The sequence below is a fragment of the Paralichthys olivaceus genome, chromosome 9 (genome assembly GCF_024713975.1).
Source record: "Paralichthys olivaceus isolate ysfri-2021 chromosome 9, ASM2471397v2, whole genome shotgun sequence".
NCBI lineage: Eukaryota > Metazoa > Chordata > Actinopteri > Pleuronectiformes > Paralichthyidae > Paralichthys > Paralichthys olivaceus.
Window position 1 is genome coordinate 15084955 of NC_091101.1, and position 20361 is coordinate 15105315.

A 20361-nucleotide genomic window follows, 5' to 3' on the forward strand; every position below is an offset into this window, starting at 1 on the left:
AATATCTGGTGTCTAGAAAAGTGCTAGATGAAATATATGTTATATCACCCTAATGAAGAAACACGGAGAGCCCTACAGCATTATTAACTTTCACCCACTTTAATGAAAAGACTTAATTAAAAATATGAAGAACACTCATAAGCACAGCCTGGCCTATATGGATTAATATCGCAAATGCTGATACCAATATCATGGAGTAAAACATTTCCAATAGTCTACATTATATTTATATCAGCTAAAATATGTGTCAGAATAAATGTGAACAATTCCTAAGATGTCGATATTGAACCCTTATGACAAAGAAATGTTATTAAGGGGTTGATATTTCAAATATAAACTATTAGAAAACACAACCAAACATATAGAACTTGTATTGAAAAAAAACATTTTTATATCAAATATAAACATAATTGCAACATAATTTTTCCTGCATATATTTTTCTGTAAGATAAAAGTTTTCATATCAGCAAACATAAATGGATCATATCAGCCCTTTTTTTTTTAAATCAGGTCATGTGGCAAATCAGTCTGGCTCTACTTATAAACTTTAAAGTCTGTCAGGTTACCAGGTGATGAATCATCTCTCTGATAAAGTGAAGCTGTTAACACTTCTCGATTAAGAGTGATAGGCATGAATCATATCAATGTCCGTAAATCTGTGATTCAACTGTACTTACACTGTCGCTCAGCTGAGCTCACGGAGACTTTCATGGTCCAATTCTGCAGAAATAATTGTTTCCAAGTTGTTAATAAATAAACCAGTACATGGTTCAGTTCATCTGCATCCTCCTTCCAGAAGGTCAGAGTTCAAAAGATCCATGTGAGGATCTGTTAGGATAAAACATCTGTGAGTGAGTAATAATAAACAAATAAATCTATCGGTCACAGTTTAGAACACTTAATAAAAGCCTGATCAAAAAGTTGCTGGGTAATATATGTTACGTTGAATGTAACTTCCTCAACAGGGACGATGTTGGGTTGGAGCAACTCATTTTCTTTTTGAAATATTCATATTGAGTGAGATGAATTAATTATAATGAGGCTTCAACATTATGGACTCGCTGTTTAAAAATCCAAATTTAGACTCGTTGTTTCACAAGTGTTTACCAAGTGGCTTTCAGCCGGCACTAAAATGGATTGCACAGAGATTATTGTTGTTACTGTTCTATTTACACATGGCATTTACTTTACCTAACTGTGAACCATATATTTATCTCTCTATATATAAATAAAAAAAGTGAACACCTAAATACTAATAGTTATCTGCATGGTTTATCTATAGGTCAGTGATTTCTTTGAATGAACAAAACTAGCTCATTTATATATTTGTACATACTGTAAACTTTGTGTTTGACCATATCTCTATTGTTGGGGACTATAAGAATATATGAATTGCTTTAGACTTCAGTGTGAAACTGTAGCCTTCAATCTCAGTTCAGACAGGTCGTATTGTGTTCAATAGAAATTCCAAAACACGCCCTGAAGCCTCTGAGTCACAAACACAGATCCAGGAAGAAGTAGGGAAACTTGCTGACACAGAGCACATCACCGAGACTTAGTATCTCTGCTCTGTCAAAAACTACAAAAGAACAATGGGGATTTTCGACCATCCACTGGTTACACCTCATCAACACTGACTGTAAAGTCTTCAGCGTTATTGCTCACAGGGCAGCTGGTTTCAACATTTGTTCCTGAACAGGTGTTCCTCTAAGTGCACAGCAGAGGGCTGTGATGTACAGTGTTTCAGAAAAGCAGAAGGGAGGACTACAAACTTAGCTGCTGGACAGAAATAACTAAAATTAGTTGTCCTCACATTGTCCTCACACCAGTTGATGCTCCCACAAACGTTTTCTATTATACCTATTACATTCTCATTTTCACAATGTGCAGTCTACCACCTGCCTCTCAGAGACACCTTTAAAGGTACAGTGTGTAAGATTTAGGAGAAAAGAATCTATTGGCCCAAAGTGAATATAAAAAACCCTAGTGATGTTTTCACTAGTGTGTTTCATCAAAATTGTAGTAATTGTTGTTTTCTATACACTAGAAGGGGCCCTTTGTATTTAAATACTTTATATTTACATCTCTACGGAGGCCGCCATGTTTTTTACATTAATCCGGAGTGGACAAACTAAACACCTTTTGAGTTTTTATGACAACTGAAGGCTGCTACAGGTTCTCTGTCTATGTTTGGAAGGAGAGGGTGAGGTGAGGGCTGTTCAGCTGCAACATGCAATTTCACCTCTAGATATCACTAAATTCTACACATTGTACCTTTAAGATATAGCTTGTGCTGCTCTGTTCACTGATCAAATCCTTTTTTACACAAACCTCCAGAGAACCAGAATCCTGACAATAGCCTTCGCAGGCACTGATATTGATAGCGGTTATATTATTTAGAAAACTAATCACCATTCACTAATTACCTTAATTGTGTAAATTCATACAGGATGCACATACAAACGTAAAAAGGCAGAGGAGCAAAGAGTGCTTGCAATAAAATCTATGTTTGGAGCTCAGAATGTGACTTTTTTCTATTTTGAATCAATCCATTGACGATAGTATCCATACTCAGAACAAATATCAGTATATACTCATCCAAGTTAAATCACAGCTTTTATTTGTAATGTACATAATTCTGGTTTCCCCCATCTTTATTTCCTTTCGTCAAACAAACATTTACTTCACAAGCTCCAGTAAAATGATTATTTTTGAAAGATTCGAAGCAGAGGGTTTTCCCACCAACACACGAAGTACGTATAACGGGAAGCACTTTTGTAAAATTGCGAAATAACAGAAGTATTATGTACAGAATATGGAGCTTTTATATGTTGTTCATACAGAAACCAGGAGACAGAAAATGAAACATTGCTCATAGGAATCATGTGGCAATCATGCTAAAGTGGCACATGTAATAAATGGTGAATATGGCCGAAAGAGCACAAACTAAAAAATTGGGGTAACCTTTAGCACCTTTGACTGAAATGCGATATTGTTATGGTTTAATTATGGCCCAGATCTGGCAAACAGGTGTGGACCAAGTGCCATCATTCAACGTTATAAGTGGGCCGGATGACAGTGTGACAGTTCAGGCAAAATCTGGGTCAAAACAAATTTGCTATGTGGGATACGGAGCTCTGCATCATGCAAGACGCTCATGTTTTTTCACAGCTCTTCCTTCCAATGGATGCTAAAATGATCTCTCGTAGAAGATGTTCACAGGTTTGACTCGAAACAACATTGTCTTTACTTCTGCTGACCGATGAAAGAGGATATGCAAATATCCATAATTTCTCAGAAAGTAGCCTTTACCAGTTAACGGGAAATTTTGTTGCATATTGATGTTGGGGGTGTGTCATTCTGTCACCCACAGGGTTCCTGCTGCTAGTGTATATAAGAGGAAACATCAGCAACAGCTCACAAGGACCTGCATGCTAGACGCTGAATGGACAGAAAATATAAGGAAATATAGGTCTTGTTTAACTTTGGAGCTTTGTCAGAGAGGAAAATTGTGTTTTCTGAAGTTTCAGTCCTGCAGACTAACATACAGCATGTCTCAAAGGAAGATGCTGCAGTTGTCCACAGGAGCTCTGCTTCTTCTCCTGTCCTGGTTTGGTGGCCTGGTCCTCGGAGAGGTCAGCAGAGACTTTTCCAAATGCCTTGAGTTTTTCTATGACAGGTCTCCGCCACAGGGCTTCAATGCAGAAGTGTACCAGCCGATATGCCAGCGCTACAAAAACCAGTATCACTTTGCCAGCCTGTATCACCGTGTGCATCGCACACCACTGTATTCTGCCTACACACTCGGCCCCGCAGACGGCAAACGTCCTAATATCTCTTGGATGTATGAACCACAGGTACGTAGAAAAACAGTGTATGATGTCCATACTAAACTTTTTCTGTTCAGTGCTACTGTTTGAGATATGTTGTGTAAGGATAAGCTAAGAATCTTGAGAAAAACCAGTGTTCTGACATGGGCTCTCTCATTGGCTCAGTGAGTTTAAAGTGCTGAGTTAAGTTTGTTTAAATAACTCAGAAGATCGCCCACAGAAACGAGAGGTTACAGCAGAGGTGTCTGTTTAAATGAATTTGAATTAGTTAGTAATTGTGTTAATATAACTTGTTAAAAGTTTGTAACTGTTGAACAAACTTTATTAATTTGTGTAATTTTTAAGTTGGTCCCACAATTAAATTTTTCAGTAAATGGACAAAAATTAAAACCATGCAAAATAAAGAGAGAAAGTGATGTGATATAAATGTGATAATGTGATAATGTTGAGTATCGGAATGAGATAAGAGGACTGAGCTCCCTAGCTGGACATGGAGACTGGAGGTGGGGAAGACGAGGGTGAATCACAGCAATGACAGCCAGAGAGAGAGAGAAGAACAAATTTAAAGTTTGACAGCCACAAAATGTCTGGCTGATTGAGATCACGGCAAAATCTAATTGGATTACACATCTGATCTGAAGAGGTGGGGGGAGTAAATTGTGACTGAATTGAGCGGAGATAGTCATCCTGATTGAACTTCCTAAGCTTCATAAAGTATCAATAAGCAACTAAACACTTTTTTTGACATGTCTCTGTCTCTCTCCCTGCGTGTCTTTTAGTTGGCCTTTTCTCGTGCCAGCTCTGAGATGACACCTTTTCACACCCCACTGGACCAGAATGTGATCGAGAGCCAGGCGGTGCTCCAGGACTACAAGGAGTCCAACTACACAAAAGGCCATCTCAATCCCAGCATGCACCAGAAAACAAAGGAGAACCGGGAGGCCACCTTCACCCTGACCAACATTGTCCCCCAGATTGCAGCCTCCAACTCTGGCCCCTGGAACAGACTAGAGAAGGAAGTAATGAGAAAATTCAATATGTTCTGTGAGGGGCCGATGTATGTGATCACAGGGGCCTTGCCTTATGAGCCTGAAGCACGCTGGATCAACAACAGAGTTTCTGTTCCTGAGTACATGTGGTCTGCCTACTGTTGCCCAACCTACAAATCTAAAATATCTGAATCTGAGCGCAAATCTTTCCCCACATACGCAGCGGTGGGAAGAAATGACCAAGACAGTGGAGAGGAGATTGTGCCAGTTAATGTGAAGGCGAGGATATCGGTGCGAGGTTATGATGTGAAGCGGATGACATTGGAGGCTCTGGAGGACATCCTGGGAAAAAGGCTGGGGATGCCCATCAGTCTGTTTGCTGGACAGTGTCACTAATAAAGAAAAATATGCTTGAAATGCAGTCGTCAGATATCCTGAAAACACAGCTTGAACATGCAGATCAGTCATTTTGATTTTTAATTTGACAGTAACAAAGGGTGACAGTGCTTTTAGCATTAACTTTCCCATTCATGCCTTATGTATCAGTGTCTGAGTTGTATGGGCGTCAGGAAGTGTACACACACGCCCCCTAGTGTTGAGTCACAATCTTATTGCTGTACAAATGAACAACTGAAATTGAATAGTTGTCTCATGATGATTGGAAATGAGTGTTTCTGATAAATATGATCTTGTAATTCTTGTAACATCTTTACTAAACTTGTGATTATCAATAAATCAAGACTGTGTGTGGCAAGCCTTTTGATGAATTGAAATATTTATTTCCAAAAGATATGACCAAAACACAAACATACAAAACACCAAGCTGTCAATTATATTGTCAGAGAAAAACAAGGTTAACATGAGGGATTTATGAATATAAAGGTTTTCAAAAAATTACTATCATAAATAAGTAAAAGCTTTGTACACCTCCAATTCAAATGTCTGAGGTTTATTTCTCCTCCTACAGAGAAACATATACACCCGTCACCCTCTCAGCTTTGCCTTCGTTATTTACTCAACAAAAATCCTCCACACATGTTTCTGCTTCTTTAACTCAGTTTAACTTCACATGCTGTCAGAGTGTAAGAGGAACGGTTTCAAATCACTGACAACAAAATTAGAAGGTCACAGTCACTTTCACATCCTTCAATTAAACGCTGTCTGTCTCTTTGTGTTGCTGCCACAGATTTAAAGGAGAGTTTTTAAAAACACTGATGGTTCTTCAGTTGCTCCACGTCACTAAATCCTTTCCCACAGTTGGAGCACTGCAGTGCTGCCTTTTCACTGTTGTGAATGAGCTGGTGTCTCTTTAAGTACTCCACACGGCTGAAGCGTTTTCCGCACGCCTCACACCCGTATGGACGTTCACCTGTGTGGATCCGCTGGTGCCGTTCCAAATTGCCAAGGCGACTGAAGCTGCGTCCACATTGTGGGCACCGGTGCGGCCTCTCCCCCGTGTGCACCAGATGATGCCTTTCCAGGGAGCGTGAGTGTGTGAAGCGCTTCCCACAAATCTCACAACAGTGCGGCCGCTCGGCAGCGCAGGCACACTCATGGTTCTTTAGAGCCCAGGAGTGACTGAATGTGTTGCCACAGTGGGCACAAGGAAAAAGGCCTTCCTCTGCTCCACTGTTCTGTAAATGGGCGCCTCCTAGTGGACATGGGTGCTCCTCCAGCTCAGCCTCTGTGGTGAAGCCTCCTCCACACTGTGGGCAAAAGTGGAGCAGGTCTCCACCACCCTCCTCCTCCTCCCCTTCGCTCTCCCCGACACTCCCAGGAGCAGACAAGTGGGGCGGGTGATCAGACTCTCCCTGCTCCACCACATCCTCTCCAGTCATACCCGCCTCCAGGTCGCCCTCTCTCAACTTCTTCGACCAGCCTAATCTCAGCTCCACTCCTGCACTCATGCTGTCCTTTGCCCTGCCTTGCCCTATCTGGTCCTCTCTCTGCAGCGTGGGCGGCTGAGGCTCCAGCTCTCCATCCTGCTCCATGCCATCGAGACCTATATACTTGGGTGGCGAGCTGAGATCACTGCCTCGAACCACCTCTGGCTCTGGGCTGACAGGCTGGGAAGCCGTAATGGCAGCCTGCTCGCGGCCTCTCTCAGCCCTCAGCGCAGACTCCAGACCCCTCAGCTCATCCACGGTCATGCCGCCCTCTGATGGCTCTGATGCTGAGCCCACCTCCCAGTCCTCCTCCTCTGTCTTTCCTGGATGAAGGGACGGGGGGCGATCTGACAGGTCTCCTGAATAGAGACGGAGGAGGAGGTGGAGAGATGTGAAGAAGGGAAAGATAGTGAGAGAGCTGGTATGTGCAATCATTTACATTTTCTTTTAAACTATTGGTCTCTGAGTACTACACTGGTATAATGCTCCCTCCCTCCATTTGTGTGTCCTGGGCTCATTACCTTCGCTTTGGGCTCTGGAGCCTGTGTGGAGGTTCTGGTTGGACAGGTCCATCTTCATAGCCTCCTTTAATAGCCGTAGAGAGGCGGGCTGATAACCTTCTGTTTGACAAAACTACATTAAAAAAAACCAGAGTTAAACAACAATCAACTGTAATCTATGTTATTTATTGATACATGTATAGGCCCTTGTTTATCATAGCCTCAAGTCATAATTATTATGTTTTAAAGTACCTGGGATCAAAGTTATGTGATTGGTTAGATTTCTTAAAGCTGTTTTAGTAGTCATGAAAACACCCTGACAGACTTCACAGGGAGGCTTTTAGCAGGTTAGCACATTTTGCGTACTTTGAGTAGGCAAACGCACATGCTGATTCTGGGCGGCATTAGAGGTATCACTACTACAATATTCAGTATATTCTTCAAAAGAAACACACAGGTGATCAGGAGGAAGATCAGGTTGGAAAATTCATTATTTTATCCTGTTCGACATTTTAAATTAGTGTATGCATTCTTGAGTTAAGATCAAAAACAAATTTTATGAGGCAGTGCTTTTGACCATCAAATTCTCGTCACTTCATACTTGAGTCCCAGTGGACATTTGTGCCAGAATTAATGAAATTCTCTCCAGGCATTACAGAGATATCGCATTCATGAGAATGGGGCAGATGAAACACCTGAAAATATCTTGCCTCTGTCCACAGCTTTTGTCGGCATGGAGGAATAAAAACTGTAATTGTGCTGCTGTTGCATTATACTGTTATTACATGTTGCTCTTATGTTTATTGTATTTTGGCATTGATTTTCTCAAATTTGCACAGTGGTTCAATCTGTGTTTGTGTTAGGATGTTGTGATTTTTGCTCTCAGGGAAGCGAGGTGTTGTGTACTGCTGCAGATGTTGTACCTGTTGGTTTATAAAGCTACAGGTTACTTTAAATTCCCTTTTTCAAAAGCCATTTATACTGAAAGCCGTCTCAAAGTGTGTCCATAAGAGCCATGTAATAATCCTAGCACACTTATACATGTGGCAATAAATTGCTTTTTTTTATGGAAAAGCATGATGAGTAAAAGGGGGGCTAGAGAGAATAGCCTCCAGGCCCATAACCACCTCAATCTGCCACCGTTGTCCTGCCATTTGGTCATGCAGTGGAATAGCAACAAGCTTTTCACCTCGACCAGTAAAAGCTCACTGCACTTGAGATGTGGAGAGCCCTTTTCAACGCAGCCCTCTGGAGGCTAAATATCAAATCAGTGGCCTCCTTTTATCCACTACATCTCCGCAGTGATTTGATGGCTGAAAAATACAAGCAAATCTCTCTGTCTCTCTGTATCATCGCCCTCTTCTTGTCTACGTTAATTCTCATTCTAAATGAAGCTTCTTGAGCAGTGCAGAAATGCTGTGCCACTTTCTCCTCCTACTCCTCCTCCTCTGAGAAAGCCCATCTCCCTCACCTCCTCTTTGATGTTGGCCGTCTCCTCCCCCTCACCGCTGAGGCTGCCCTCCCCTGCCTCGTCCTCCGCCATCCCTCCCTCATCCTCTTCATCCCCAGGGAAGTGGATGAGGTACGTTTCCCTGGCCTCCTTCCCCGCTCTTCCTCCTGCTCCTGCTACCATCCCCACAGCTCCTCCACTTCCTCCTCCTCCTCCGCCCCCGCCACTGCTGCCACTGCCACCTCCACCTCCTTCTTCCTCCCACACACCTCCAGGCCAGCCTTTGCCATAGGCTGCTGCCGGGCCCTTCTTTGACTTGCCTCCTGTGGAGAAGAGAGGAAGATGAAGTAAGGGTGGGAGGGAGGTTGAGAGAGGAAGGAGAAAGTAAGGAGGGGAGGGGGAAGGAGAGAGGGAGGGAACAGGGAGACAGGAAGGAGAGAGAATGAAATATGAGAGGGAGAGAAGGATGAGTGGGAGGAGATGATTGGAAGGCCAGGAGAGATGAAGGAGAGAGGAGGGTGTAGAAGAAGGAGACAAGGAGGAGGGGATTTGAGATGCAGAGGAGAACAGACAGAAGCGGAGGGGAGTTCGGGGGGAGAGGAAGGGGAGTAGGGGGAGGAGAAGTGAGTGTGATGAATGAGTGAGGCGAGAGGGTGCATAGAAGGACAGACAAGAAAACAGAAAGGAGAGAAAAACGTGACCGAGAAGAGAGGAGTCAGAGACAGAGAAGAGAAGAGAGGGAGGAGTGGAGTTGGCAGGGTGTAGGGGATGAGGAGAGGGAAGGGGGGGTGATAAAGAGGTGAAAAGAAGAGGAGAGAGAGAGAGAGAGGAGAAGTGGAAGTGGAGAGGGAGTGTGTAATTATAGTGGTGGCGGAGAGGAGCGGAAGAGGAGTGGAGGGGAGGAGGTCGGTGAGGGGAGGGGAGGAAGTGGGAGAGTGAGCATGCAACGTGATGAAGGAGAGAACAGAGCAGGAGGAGGCGGGGGCGTGTGGGGGAGAGTAGGGAGAGGGCGTGAAGGAGAGAGGAGCGGGAAGGGGAGGAGGTAAGAGTTTGAGAGCAGCAGAGAGAAGTGAAGGAGGTGGGGGGAGGGAGAGGAGCAAGGCAGGAAGGGAGCGGGTGTGCAGAAGCACAGAGGAGTGGGAGGGACAGAATGCAAGGATAGAGAGAGAGAGAGAAAGAGAGGAGAGGGGGAGGTGAAGGACAGAGGGAGAGATCATGAAGAGGAGGCGGAGGAGTGAGGCAGGGAGGGAGGGAGGGAGAGAGGAAGGAGGGAGCGAAAGAGGAGGGAGGGAGAGATCAGCTCTTGCCAGATGGTTTCCAACAAAACAAGTGCGTCTTCACATAAGCCCCTAGTGCACAGCAAGAACCCGGTTTCTCACATTAAAAAACCACAAGCACACTGAAACATGGAGGATGTTTGCATGGTGTCAAGAAACTGTAGCTTTATATTTACGTGTATGTCACAATGTAGATATGATGTAACCTTCCTCGATGAGCAGGAGAAAGGCCCTCCTCAAGCCAGCCTTAGTGATACTTACGGGCCATCTCAACTTTCCGTTTCTGGCGCCCTCCGGCTCTCTTCTCCTCCTCCAGCCCGGCGTTGCGGCGGTTGGCCGCCCAGCCCATCCCGTACTTGCGCTCGGTCCTCAGCTTGTTCTCGGTCAGCCGGAGCCGCAGCTTGAGCGCCTCGTTCTCCTTCCTGTTGAGGGACAGCTCCACCAGGTAGTCGTTCACCGTCTCCTGGAAGAGTTTGGTGATCTCGCACACCGACGCCCGGATCAGACTGTCCATGACAGCCGTCAGATGCGTCTCGAACGTGGTCACCGACTCCTCCATCATCGTGGTCATGGGTCCGGGGCGGATGGACGAAGAGGAGCGGACCTGATGGTGTTGCAATGACAGTTTCAATGTTATTATCATCACATTTGAGCCAGTTTCCTCAGCTTGAATCACAGCAGTTTCACATTGTTTAAGCGGTCGGTTAGCTTTAGCTTGTGAACATCCCCAACACAGACCAAAGTAATCGATGTCAGTAAGAAAAATCAACTTTATTTCTCGATGGTTTCCAGTTACAGCGACAGTAACGCGTGAATCACACGGTAACACATGGTTATTCAATCTCTATTATCGTTCAATCACACACTGCGCGTCACCCGTTATTTAAAATGTCAGACGGTGGAGTGACAGTACAGTGAATACCAGAATACATCACCTGTGTCGGGTTAGCTTGTTGGTAAACTTGTATAAAGGATCTACATCCAGCAGCGTTGAAGTGGAGGAGGAGCAGCAGCCTCCGCTCGGCTGTTAAAGTCAATGTCTTAGCAGCTCGGCTAATTTAGCTCCGTGTTCCGATCGAGGAAAGCTGGCGGAGTGGAGGCGAAGCGGCGACCGGCGCTGCGGGTTCACGGCTCCCGGAGGAGCTCGGCGGTTGTTCGGTGAACGCAGCGACGAGACGAGGCGACAAAGGAAAGCACCGTCCAACTTCTGCCGCCTCTCTCTCGCCTCTCTCTCGCTCTCTCCCTCTGCCACTGTTTTCCTTCTCGCCTCCTTCAGCGCCGCTCACTGGCGTCCGCACTGCGCATGCGCGGTACCGTAATTACCCTACACTCCAGGGTGGCCGCACCCAGGAAACCAAAAAAGCACCCTGCGTATTTTACTGGTCATCTGGACCAAACTGAAGATAATGAAGGGAAATCAGCACAGTATATATTTAATATATGTAAATGAAACTTGTAAATGGCTTAATAAAGGACTTGTAATTAAAAAGTAGCAGCAATGCGCAATTGAAGCTTCCACTCTGACCATCCAAAGAAGAGGAAGAAATAAAACGCACTGATATTTCTCCTATCACTTTCTGCTTAATCTGTTCTAAGCATTTGTGCCAAGCAACAAATAATCAACACCACAAAAATAAAATAATTTCCAGATGTTATAATAGTAGTTGTGTACAGCGTGTGTCGTCACCTCCAGACCGAGTGGAGGCGCTGTGGTCATTTAACTCACATGTTTCCACACTCTCAACACGATCAAGAGCAGATTTAGTCTTTACTTCCGGCTGTGTGTGTGTGTGATCTGTCCCGCGGACTCTGCAGCGAGCGAAGGAAACTTGAACCACCTGCAACCAGCAAGATGCCGATGTTTGTGGTGAACACCAACGTGGCCAAAGGCGACGTGCCCGCGGCGCTGCTGTCCGAGGCCACCGAGGAGCTGGCCAAGGAAATGGGCAAACCTGCACAGGTAGGCCGGGCTCAGCTCAGTCCTGCACAACCTGTTCACAGAAATCCTGTTTGTTTCCATCACGCAACATCTCATCACACAGAGTTCACTCCCACCAGTGACTGACATTTATACCAAAGTTACAGAAGACATTCTGCACCTTCTGTTGCATGAGTGATACCCACGTTTATCTTGTGCAATTATGCAAACGCAGTCTTAATCGCAGACTGTCTGTGGTTCTGACAAATGTTTGAAGAGCATGAGTTAATGATCGGTGAGTTCACTGAACCCACAGGGACCTCCGACCTCATCTCCAGGCACGTTTGAGGAGGATGTATAACAAATACTATGAATAATTAATATGGAAGTCCCTGTCCACCACTTTATTGAAAAAAAAGATAAGACAAGTTATTATAGTGAGAAACCTTTTCAAAATAATTACTAATATGAAATAGGATGGACAATGTTGTCCTGAATCCAATACCTAGACTGCAATTTTTTTACATGTGCAATATTACAGTATGACATATTAACAGATTTAACCGGGTGAAACTTATATGCTTCAAAGAAGCATTTTTAGCTGTATCCAGCATTTCCAATGTTGGAACTGGAGCATCTGTAATAACAGGCTACCAACACAGTAGGATTTATCAGCTGAAATAACTTAATATCTGAAAATAATAAGAAACAGAGAGTTTAAAAAAGGACAAGATCCTCAGCAACTGACACAATTACAGATTCATCCAGTGTGGGTTGACTTCTGTTGTGTGTACCTTTCTTTTGTTTACCAGTATATAGCTGTTCACATCAACCCTGACCAAATGATGATGTTTGGAGGAAAGGGAGACCCCTGTGCCCTCTGCTCCCTCCACAGTATTGGAAAAATCAGTGGCGCTCACAACAAGAAGTACTCTAAACTTCTGTGTGGTCTCCTCAACAAACACCTGGGCATCTCTCCTGACAGGTAGGGAATACACTGATCTACCTGTATGTTCAATGCTGCCAGTTTGATGAGTAAAGGCTGCATGGGGACAAAAACTCAGACACTCTGTTATTGTCCAGTTCCATTAACCTTTATCCCTTTCTGTCTATTTCAGGATTTATGTTAACTTTTTTGACATGGATGCAGCCAACGTAGCCTGGAACAACAGTACTTTTGCCTGAGATGGAGGTGAACACACTTACATAGAAAATACTGTCATGATTTTCTAACATGTACAAGCATAGTCGACAGTGACGGAATGAAAAAGCAGACACCTGATACTGTACGCCTGTCTTATAAGCACTTAGCAGGACCCTTTAGCTTTGCACTGTTCCTTCCCCCCTTTTTAAATGCAATAAAGTAAATCATGTCAACAACAAATGAATCACTCTTGTCCTTGATTCTCCAGCCTCATGAAGATGCACTACATTATACAAACTCAGGTTTTACTGTTAGATTCATCTGCATTTGTTTGTTAGTTAATTAGCAGGATTACCCCCCAAACTACTAGAAGGGCCATAACTGCACTTGGTGGAAAGATCAGAGGATCAGGGGGTGGATTCAATAATTATTTCACTTTCTTTAATATTGTGAGATTTTGCAGCATTTTCATTGATTTCTCAGAATAATTAATGGATATTAATATAAAAATCAGACATGTTTAGGGGACTAATATTTATGACTGTATGCAATTTGGTGCAGATCCAGATAAAGGTCCAGATTTAGTGAAGTTAAATGTGGTTTTATGTGAGTGCCGTTCTAGCTAATATAATTTACGTGTATGAGTTACCTACTGTGACATGTCAGCATGTCCCGATGAGAAAACCCTGTTGACCCTGACAGATTCTCACCTGTCCTGCACCATTTGAGCATCTTTTTGAAGTGAGATAAATATATAAAATTAAGAAATACCTTTTGGCAGAAAAGCTTTTGTTTGGCCTCTGAATTAAAATCAGTGAGAAGAAAGCTGGTGCAAAAAATTGTATTTAATGAGATGTAAGAAAGAAAATAAAGAACAAGTAGTCTCCCTCAGGACATCTGATTCAAATATCAGTAACATCACCTGTAAAATATCTGTACATACCAACATACTGTGCACACTGTATATTTATATTTATTATTTCATCCATGCACTATGCACCATTGCACCAAACTATTTAGCTTTTTTACATGTACATAGCTTTTGTCTTTTGTCTTTGTTCTTGTTTATGTCTATGCTTTCGTTTTTTTCAACTGTTTGTACTAAGAGAGCTAAGTAAAACCGGAATCAAATTCCTCGTGTGTGTTCACATACCTGGCAATAAAGGTGATTCTGATTCTGATGGACCTTGTATAAATTAAAATGATTTACCTATCATGTCGAAATACAATTAGATACCAGTTATATAATTGACTGCCATTTTTACAATATCACTGAATATGGTTTTTAATACAAGTTAAATTATTAAATTAAATTTAATTATGGAAAATGGCTGATTTCAAGGAATAATTTCAGAACAAAAAGAAAAGTAGGAGAGTAAAGGACTTATATGAGCTGAGACATATCTAGTGATGAGAACCAGCTTCAGATCTTTATGTTCAACAAATGACTGTGAAATGTGGTTTTACTGAAGAAGAAGAAGAAGAAGAAAGAGGAGGAGGAGGAGGAACAGGAACCGGAGGAACAGGAACCGGATGTGGTAGATGACGTTGCAACCGCCAGAAGTTACCTCTCTGCGCTGCGAGACTAGGTGAAAATGGCGGACTGGTGGCCTAACGTGCAGTGGTTTTGCTGTACTTAATGCAAGGGGAATCAAACTGTGGATGTCGTAGTTAGCCGTCGGACACGGAGGGGCCTGTTCACGGTTCATCTGAAACACTTCCGGTCTCCAGACGAAGCTGCGCACCGAGAACCTCTGCAGACGAAGCTCCGTTCTCTTTCTTCTAGCTTACGGTGAGTAGCGACAACAATTTGCCGCCATGTGTAACATCTGTGTGTTCAGCTTCTAACTTAAGAATGTTAAGATCATTAAAATAATGATCTCAACAGCTGTACACGTGTGAAGCATTCTCTGCTCTCGTCCAGAGTTAACGCATCCACTGAGTAATAAACTCAGCTAGCTAACATAACGTTATGATTAAACATCCAGTGGTTTTCTGAACCAGTGATCCAGCATCACTGCAAAACATCGTAGTGTATTCAGTGAGTTATGTGTTGATATGGCCTTAAATGAAAAGTTTCATACTAGTCAATCGATAAATATCACAATAAATTTCATGATGTTTATTTCTTGAGTGAAGTTTCACAAACATTTGTCAGACAGCAAGATCAGTTATGTGTAATACCTCCTCACTGTATTTACACAATGCATTCGATATTATAGTGGTATATATTGAACCTTTGGGATATTGCTATTGATGAAAATTATATTGTGATACTAATAGATATTGTGTTTTGCCCAGCCCTCCTGTGACTGATGTAGTAACCTCTGTGTTTGCTGGTTTCTTCTCAAACGTCGTTCTCAGACCTGAACTGTTTTTTACATCTGAAAAACGCAGCGGGAGATTCTCCGTCTAGACACGTTTCAAACAACAGAAAATGGTCTGTTGGGTTCAAGCAAGGGTTGAAACAGCATTCAGGAGGCAGGACGCAACGGATAGATTTCACTGTGGACGTCGACACCATCGTCATCACCGAAAGCTCTAGAATCTCGTTTTGCCATGCTGTTATCTTTTGTGGTGTTTTCCATGTGTATGACACCCCTTTTTTCATTGTGAGATTTTTTTCTTCCAGTTTCCTTCTGTGTTAGAAAAGTAATCAACATACCCACTTGTTGTGGCCAATCCCCCGGAGAATCTCCTGCTGTCTTACTCGCATGGGCTCGCTTTAACATTGTTTACTGGGGGGCTGGGAGGAGAAACTCCAGAGAATGTCCACAATGAGTGATAAATACCACCTCTGCATTATTTCTGCCAGAACGCCTCATCACTGATCATCTGGTTGCTCTAAACCCTGTTCATATGGATGAGGGATGCTCAGAGTATCATTAAACCTACACCCTGATAAGTGTCCATTTTTAGATAACAATATGCTGTTTTGTAAATGACCCTAACTTGATCTCTTCTCTATTTGTTCAAGGCAGTAATTGATTACGAAAGGACCGTACAACGTTACACAAAACTCTCACATCTTCAAAGATGCCTAACTGTCTAGTCACAGGGTTCAGGACCAAGCTAAACACAGCCTTGGAGTCCGTCTTGAGCACGGCTGTGTGTGAGATAATGTCGATCTTTGAGAGCAGCTTACATGACCATCAAATGGAGCTGGCGCATAAAGGCGAGGAGGTGGCTCATCTCAAAATAAAGTTACAGACTGCAGAGATCAAGCTGAAGGAATATGAGGTTGGAGCTGACAGAGAAGTGGAGATAAATGAAACTGAGACAAATATAAGAAAATTAAATCAAAGAGAGCCGGAGGCTGTTGGGAACCCCTGTGGACAAACTGCTGATGCACCTGAGATTGATATTGGAGGTAACCTGACAAAATATGTTGCTATCATGTTTTATTTTTCTACAGTTCTTGTGTATAATTTTTGTAATTAAGGTTTTTGATGAGAACAGTGAAAACATTTTTACATACATGTAGTACACATAACTGCACAAGTCACCATTTACAAGTAGTACACCAGCAGTATAAAGCCAGATACGTTTTAGAAGGTGTGTGGGAACAAGTTGTATAGCTTTAGTAGTTTTAGGTGAATTATAACCCTGAAGGTTCATGAAAATGTAATGCACTGGCACTAGATATTGTCTGATAAATTTCAGTCCACTAGACTAGCAAAGAAAAAGCATTTTCCGGGATGTGCCTGCATTCATATTTCTTGCTGCCACAAAATATAAAGCTCGATAATGTTTATTTTTTGTAAATTGATTAGTGCCTGACGACTGGTGTGCTCCCCTGGGCGATGAGACCACGACCAAGCGAGATGATGTGTGTCCCAGTGTCAGACTACGCCAGGTGTTGATTCCGCTGTGCCGGATTCCAGTCATCAAGCAAGAGGTGTGTAACTGAGTCTGGATGTGGTGGCATTACAGTTAGGCATCATAGAGCAGCACAGAAAACTTTTAATGACATCCTGTTTAATTTGACTGGTGCACTGGACACATTGATGGTACAGATGTTTTGTCACCCAGTGGCATGACATAGACCAGACATGTTCTGTCATAAATAAAGTATGTTTTATTTCTGTGACCTTTATATTCTGGCATAAATTTTCTAGGAAAGGCTAAAGTACTGATTTATACTGTGCTGACCTGACTCATTTTCTTGTCAGATTAGGCTGCATTGTCTTCAGCTGAAATTGGTTTTGAAGAGATAGTGTGTTGACTCACTCACAATGAGGCAGAGTCATGATAGTCTCAATCCAAGGAATTGATCTCATTATGGGCTGCTTACACAGACACACTTCGACGTGTACCTATTTCATTTAGTGCTTTGCTTTGTGTATCGTTGGAGATCAAGTGTAACCAAAAACGTCTGTGTTCTAGGTGGTGAACACTGACCCCCCCCAGCAAGAACATGGTCTCAGGAGATCCGTGAGAGGTGGGTTTCATTCTTCACCAATTCCTTCATAAATATTTCTGTGCTGTATATTTTTGGTATTGGCAGAATAAATATTTGAATGGCATATTTTCATGTTTACATTTATTTACACTCAACTATTTGGGGGAAATTAATTGTTGGTGTTTATCATTAAAGACATTCAGTTTAAAAATATTTTTTGAGAAAGTGTGGATAATCCACCGAAACACAGAGTAGAGTTTTGACAGGGACTATTTCTTTATTAGAAGTTTGGTATGGTGGAAACTGATGTTTGGATTATTCAGTGTACAGGTTGCAAAATACACACCAAACACTGTTAAAAAGCCTGAATTGCATGTGTACTTTGCGTGTACCTGGAGGGTTAAAATGGTTTATACATGGGGTCACCATATAATAAAGAAGGTGCATATTTAGGGTTACTACATATAGGTACAAGAAAACTACACACAATTTTTTTCTTTTTGTCTTTTAAACTGGGTAAAATAAGACATTATTGGTTTAAATGTGACCCAACACTTTTTAAATATCACTTGGCTGGTATCTTCTTAAATTAATATGTTATATGCATTTCATCTGTGATTTTTCATTGGGTCACAGTTACCTTTTTGGCATTTTTTTCTGTCATAGGTACCTCCAGTGAAAAGCACACTCAAACAATAATATTACCAGTGTACAACCAAGAAACGCAACCTCAATCACAGACAAGTGACAAGAAGAAATTGCCTCAAGGTCTCAAACCGGACAATCATGACAAAACGGCCAGTGTGGGTGTGAGAAGAGGACGGAGACAATTAAAGGAAAAAGGGCAAACATGCACAGTGACGAGCAGCAGAGAGGAGAGAAAAAACACAACTGAGACCACAGAACAGGAGACGGTGGAAAATGGTGCGAGGATCTACACTTGCAATCTCTGTAGCAAGACATTTAATACAGAATTTGGCCAGCGTGTGCATGCGCGATCACACATGTGCTGCAGAGGATGCAGAAAAGTGTTCCCTTTTCCATGTGATATGAAGTCTCATAAAAGACTTTGCAAAAAACTCAAGAAAGTGTTGGCTAACGAATCACAGCGCAGGAAACGTGAAAAACTCTTGTTGACTTCCAAGAAAGATGGGTCCAACAAAATGTACAGCTGTCCATGCTGCATGAAGAAGAGTTCTTCAAAAGGCAAGCTCATGCAACACATTCACAGTCATACTATTGAAAAACCGTTTGCTTGTAGTGTGTGCCAGAAGAAATTCCATGTTAATGATGTCCTCCAAAAACACATGACAAAAAAACACCAGGACAAAATGAAGCCAGCTGAGACAAATGGAGACCTTGCATGGACCATGCCTCTAGAGGACATCGAAGGGGATTCAGTTTCTCCAAGCAAAGACTCAAGTAGCACTGTCAGCAGTAATAATGTTAAGAAAGGGCCCAGTCAAGGATGGAAAACAATGGGTGTACAGACGACTGAGGGTTACGCCTGCTTGAAGTGTAAGAAGTTAATATCTAACAAATGGCTGTTGATTGAACACTATCGCATCCACACAGGAGAGAGGCCCATCAAATGTAAGGGGTGTCCTGAAAGGTTCCGTTCCTGTCAACAATTATACTTGCACAAAAAAAAGTGCAGCTATTATAAGACAACAACCCAGAGCGCAGAGGGACAACCTTAACCCAAAGCTTCACCACCAAAGGATGCCTCAGAATCCACATGAGACATTGTAATTTGTGCTGGAACCAGTTGATGTTGGGACTTAACTGAATTCAATATTTATAGGTGGCTTACATTAAAGGGACAGTTGACCAAAAAATGTAAATTCACCTGTCTCCACACAACAAAACACTTTGTCCACCCCTCCTAAGGTATAGTGGGGAGCAGATAATGAATGATTTTTTTTTATTGTTTTCGGTGAACTATCCCTTAAAGCTGTAATTTGCTGTAATTTTGAGGTGCATCTTAAGTTGATGTTAATATCGACATAAGTATCGTGTCACCAAGATATAGTTTTGATGGCAATTACAAATGCTTTATTGAAAAGTTCACCAATGACGTCAAAACCGGTTTGTATATTGTTGGATGAAACTTGACAGTAAACGTACTTTTAGGTTTTGATGGAGACACATTATTGTTGTGGATTGAAAGCATTCAGAGAATGTTGTAGAGGAAATGTGTTTTTTTTTTTTTACAAATTCAAAGAATACCTTGTGAAAACCAATATTGCCTTAAAGCAGATCTACACTACATTATTGGCTGCAATGATTGAGTACATTTTTAAACCGCCATCTTTTTAGAAGCTGCATGAAATATTGCTCCACCATGTCTTTTTATTTACTGTGAGTAAATATCAAGTCATCTGTATGTCTCTTTTTTTTTTTTTTAATTTCAGGTTGGGTTTTTTTATTCATTTAAATAATTTTCTTATAATTTATAAGGGTTTTAGCAGAATTTGAGAAACTACATCACTGACTGAATCTTTCATATCAGAGTGAGAGATGATGTCCTTGATTGTGGACTCTATGTAACTAGTAAACTTATCTCTTTCTTGTTACTCAACAGATTCCAAAAAATATTTCACTGTTGTGGATTCAGACTTTAGTTTGTCTTGAGAAACAACATGGACACAATTTCCCATAAAGAGCCTTTGGTATTAGAATTTTTTTTTTTTACTGTGCTGGTAGTAGTAGTAGTTGTTGTTGTTGTTGTCTACCAAACCTATTGATCTATGTTACATGAAAAGGGTTATAATCATCATAGTGTTGCTACATTAATGTGTTGTCAACATTACCCCAATAAAACCCATATATATATATATACGCTCACATATTTTTGAGTATTAGAGTTTTTTCTTTAATTCAAGCAGTGCGCATCGTGTAATAAGTCGAGTGGTGGTCCCACCACCATATTGAAAATATAAGTAATCTGAATCTCTACACAACT

At 42.1% G+C, this 20361-nt stretch overlaps 4 protein-coding genes across 6 annotated transcripts; 3 read left to right on the top strand and 1 right to left on the bottom strand.

Moving 5' to 3' along the window:
- Window positions 1–3391: 3391 nt before the first annotated feature.
- On the top strand, window positions 3392–5573 carry LOC109642289 (endonuclease domain-containing 1 protein). The gene is made up of 2 exons (XM_020107000.2): window positions 3392–3857; window positions 4610–5573. Exons 1-2 carry the CDS (start codon window positions 3432–3434, stop codon window positions 5213–5215), a joined length of 1032 nt encoding a protein of 343 aa, XP_019962559.2. The 5' UTR covers window positions 3392–3431; the 3' UTR covers window positions 5216–5573.
- Window positions 5574–5576: 3 nt separating this feature from the next.
- LOC109642287 (uncharacterized) lies at window positions 5577–11237 on the bottom strand. The gene is made up of 5 exons (XM_020106999.2): window positions 10868–11237; window positions 10194–10536; window positions 8677–8978; window positions 7227–7338; window positions 5577–7064 (listed from the first exon to the last, which is right to left on the bottom strand). Exons 2-5 carry the CDS (start codon window positions 10501–10503, stop codon window positions 6022–6024), a joined length of 1767 nt encoding a protein of 588 aa, XP_019962558.2. The 5' UTR covers window positions 10504–10536; window positions 10868–11237; the 3' UTR covers window positions 5577–6021.
- Window positions 11238–11658: 421 nt separating this feature from the next.
- On the top strand, window positions 11659–13234 carry mif (macrophage migration inhibitory factor). Its single transcript, XM_020106998.2, has 3 exons — window positions 11659–11892; window positions 12663–12835; window positions 12969–13234. Exons 1-3 carry the CDS (start codon window positions 11785–11787, stop codon window positions 13033–13035), a joined length of 348 nt encoding a protein of 115 aa, XP_019962557.1. The 5' UTR covers window positions 11659–11784; the 3' UTR covers window positions 13036–13234.
- Window positions 13235–14476: 1242 nt separating this feature from the next.
- LOC109642292 (zinc finger protein 660-like) lies at window positions 14477–20247 on the top strand. Of its 3 annotated transcripts, none has more exons than XM_020107004.2 (5): window positions 14516–14786; window positions 15972–16364; window positions 16768–16892; window positions 17381–17435; window positions 18063–20247. In XM_020107004.2, exons 2-5 carry the CDS (start codon window positions 16031–16033, stop codon window positions 19094–19096), a joined length of 1548 nt encoding a protein of 515 aa, XP_019962563.1. In that variant the 5' UTR covers window positions 14516–14786; window positions 15972–16030; the 3' UTR covers window positions 19097–20247. The 3 variants fall into 3 exon arrangements, with proteins under 3 accessions (XP_069387903.1, XP_019962563.1, XP_019962564.1); XM_020107005.2 differs by having other exon boundaries at window positions 14519–14786; window positions 15976–16364; XM_069531802.1 differs by having other exon boundaries at window positions 14477–16364.
- The last annotated feature ends 114 nt before the right edge of the window (window positions 20248–20361 follow it).

What these genes read in the sequence shown, in the direction of transcription:
- LOC109642289 (XM_020107000.2), top strand. Translation starts at nt 3,432, where the DNA reads ATGCTAGACGCTGAATGGACAGAAAATATAAGGAAATATAGGTCTTGT. An exon ending in CTTGGATGTATGAACCACAG is followed by an intron (nt 3,858 to 4,609) that starts GTACGTAGAAAA and finishes CGTGTCTTTTAG; the next exon opens with TTGGCCTTTTCTCGTGCCAG.
- LOC109642287 (XM_020106999.2), bottom strand. Translation starts at nt 10,503, where the DNA reads ATGACCACGATGATGGAGGAGTCGGTGACCACGTTCGAGACGCATCTG. An exon ending in ACGGAAAGTTGAGATGGCCC is followed by an intron (nt 8,979 to 10,193) that starts GTAAGTATCACT and finishes TCTTCTCCACAG; the next exon opens with GAGGCAAGTCAAAGAAGGGC. An exon ending in CTCCAGAGCCCAAAGCGAAG is followed by an intron (nt 7,065 to 7,226) that starts GTAATGAGCCCA and finishes GTCTCTATTCAG; the next exon opens with GAGACCTGTCAGATCGCCCC.
- mif (XM_020106998.2), top strand. Translation starts at nt 11,785, where the DNA reads ATGCCGATGTTTGTGGTGAACACCAACGTGGCCAAAGGCGACGTGCCC. An exon ending in AAATGGGCAAACCTGCACAG is followed by an intron (nt 11,893 to 12,662) that starts GTAGGCCGGGCT and finishes TTTGTTTACCAG; the next exon opens with TATATAGCTGTTCACATCAA. An exon ending in CTGGGCATCTCTCCTGACAG is followed by an intron (nt 12,836 to 12,968) that starts GTAGGGAATACA and finishes TGTCTATTTCAG; the next exon opens with GATTTATGTTAACTTTTTTG.
- LOC109642292 (XM_069531802.1), top strand. Translation starts at nt 16,031, where the DNA reads ATGCCTAACTGTCTAGTCACAGGGTTCAGGACCAAGCTAAACACAGCC. An exon ending in TTCCAGTCATCAAGCAAGAG is followed by an intron (nt 16,893 to 17,380) that starts GTGTGTAACTGA and finishes TCTGTGTTCTAG; the next exon opens with GTGGTGAACACTGACCCCCC. An exon ending in TCTCAGGAGATCCGTGAGAG is followed by an intron (nt 17,436 to 18,062) that starts GTGGGTTTCATT and finishes TTTCTGTCATAG; the next exon opens with GTACCTCCAGTGAAAAGCAC.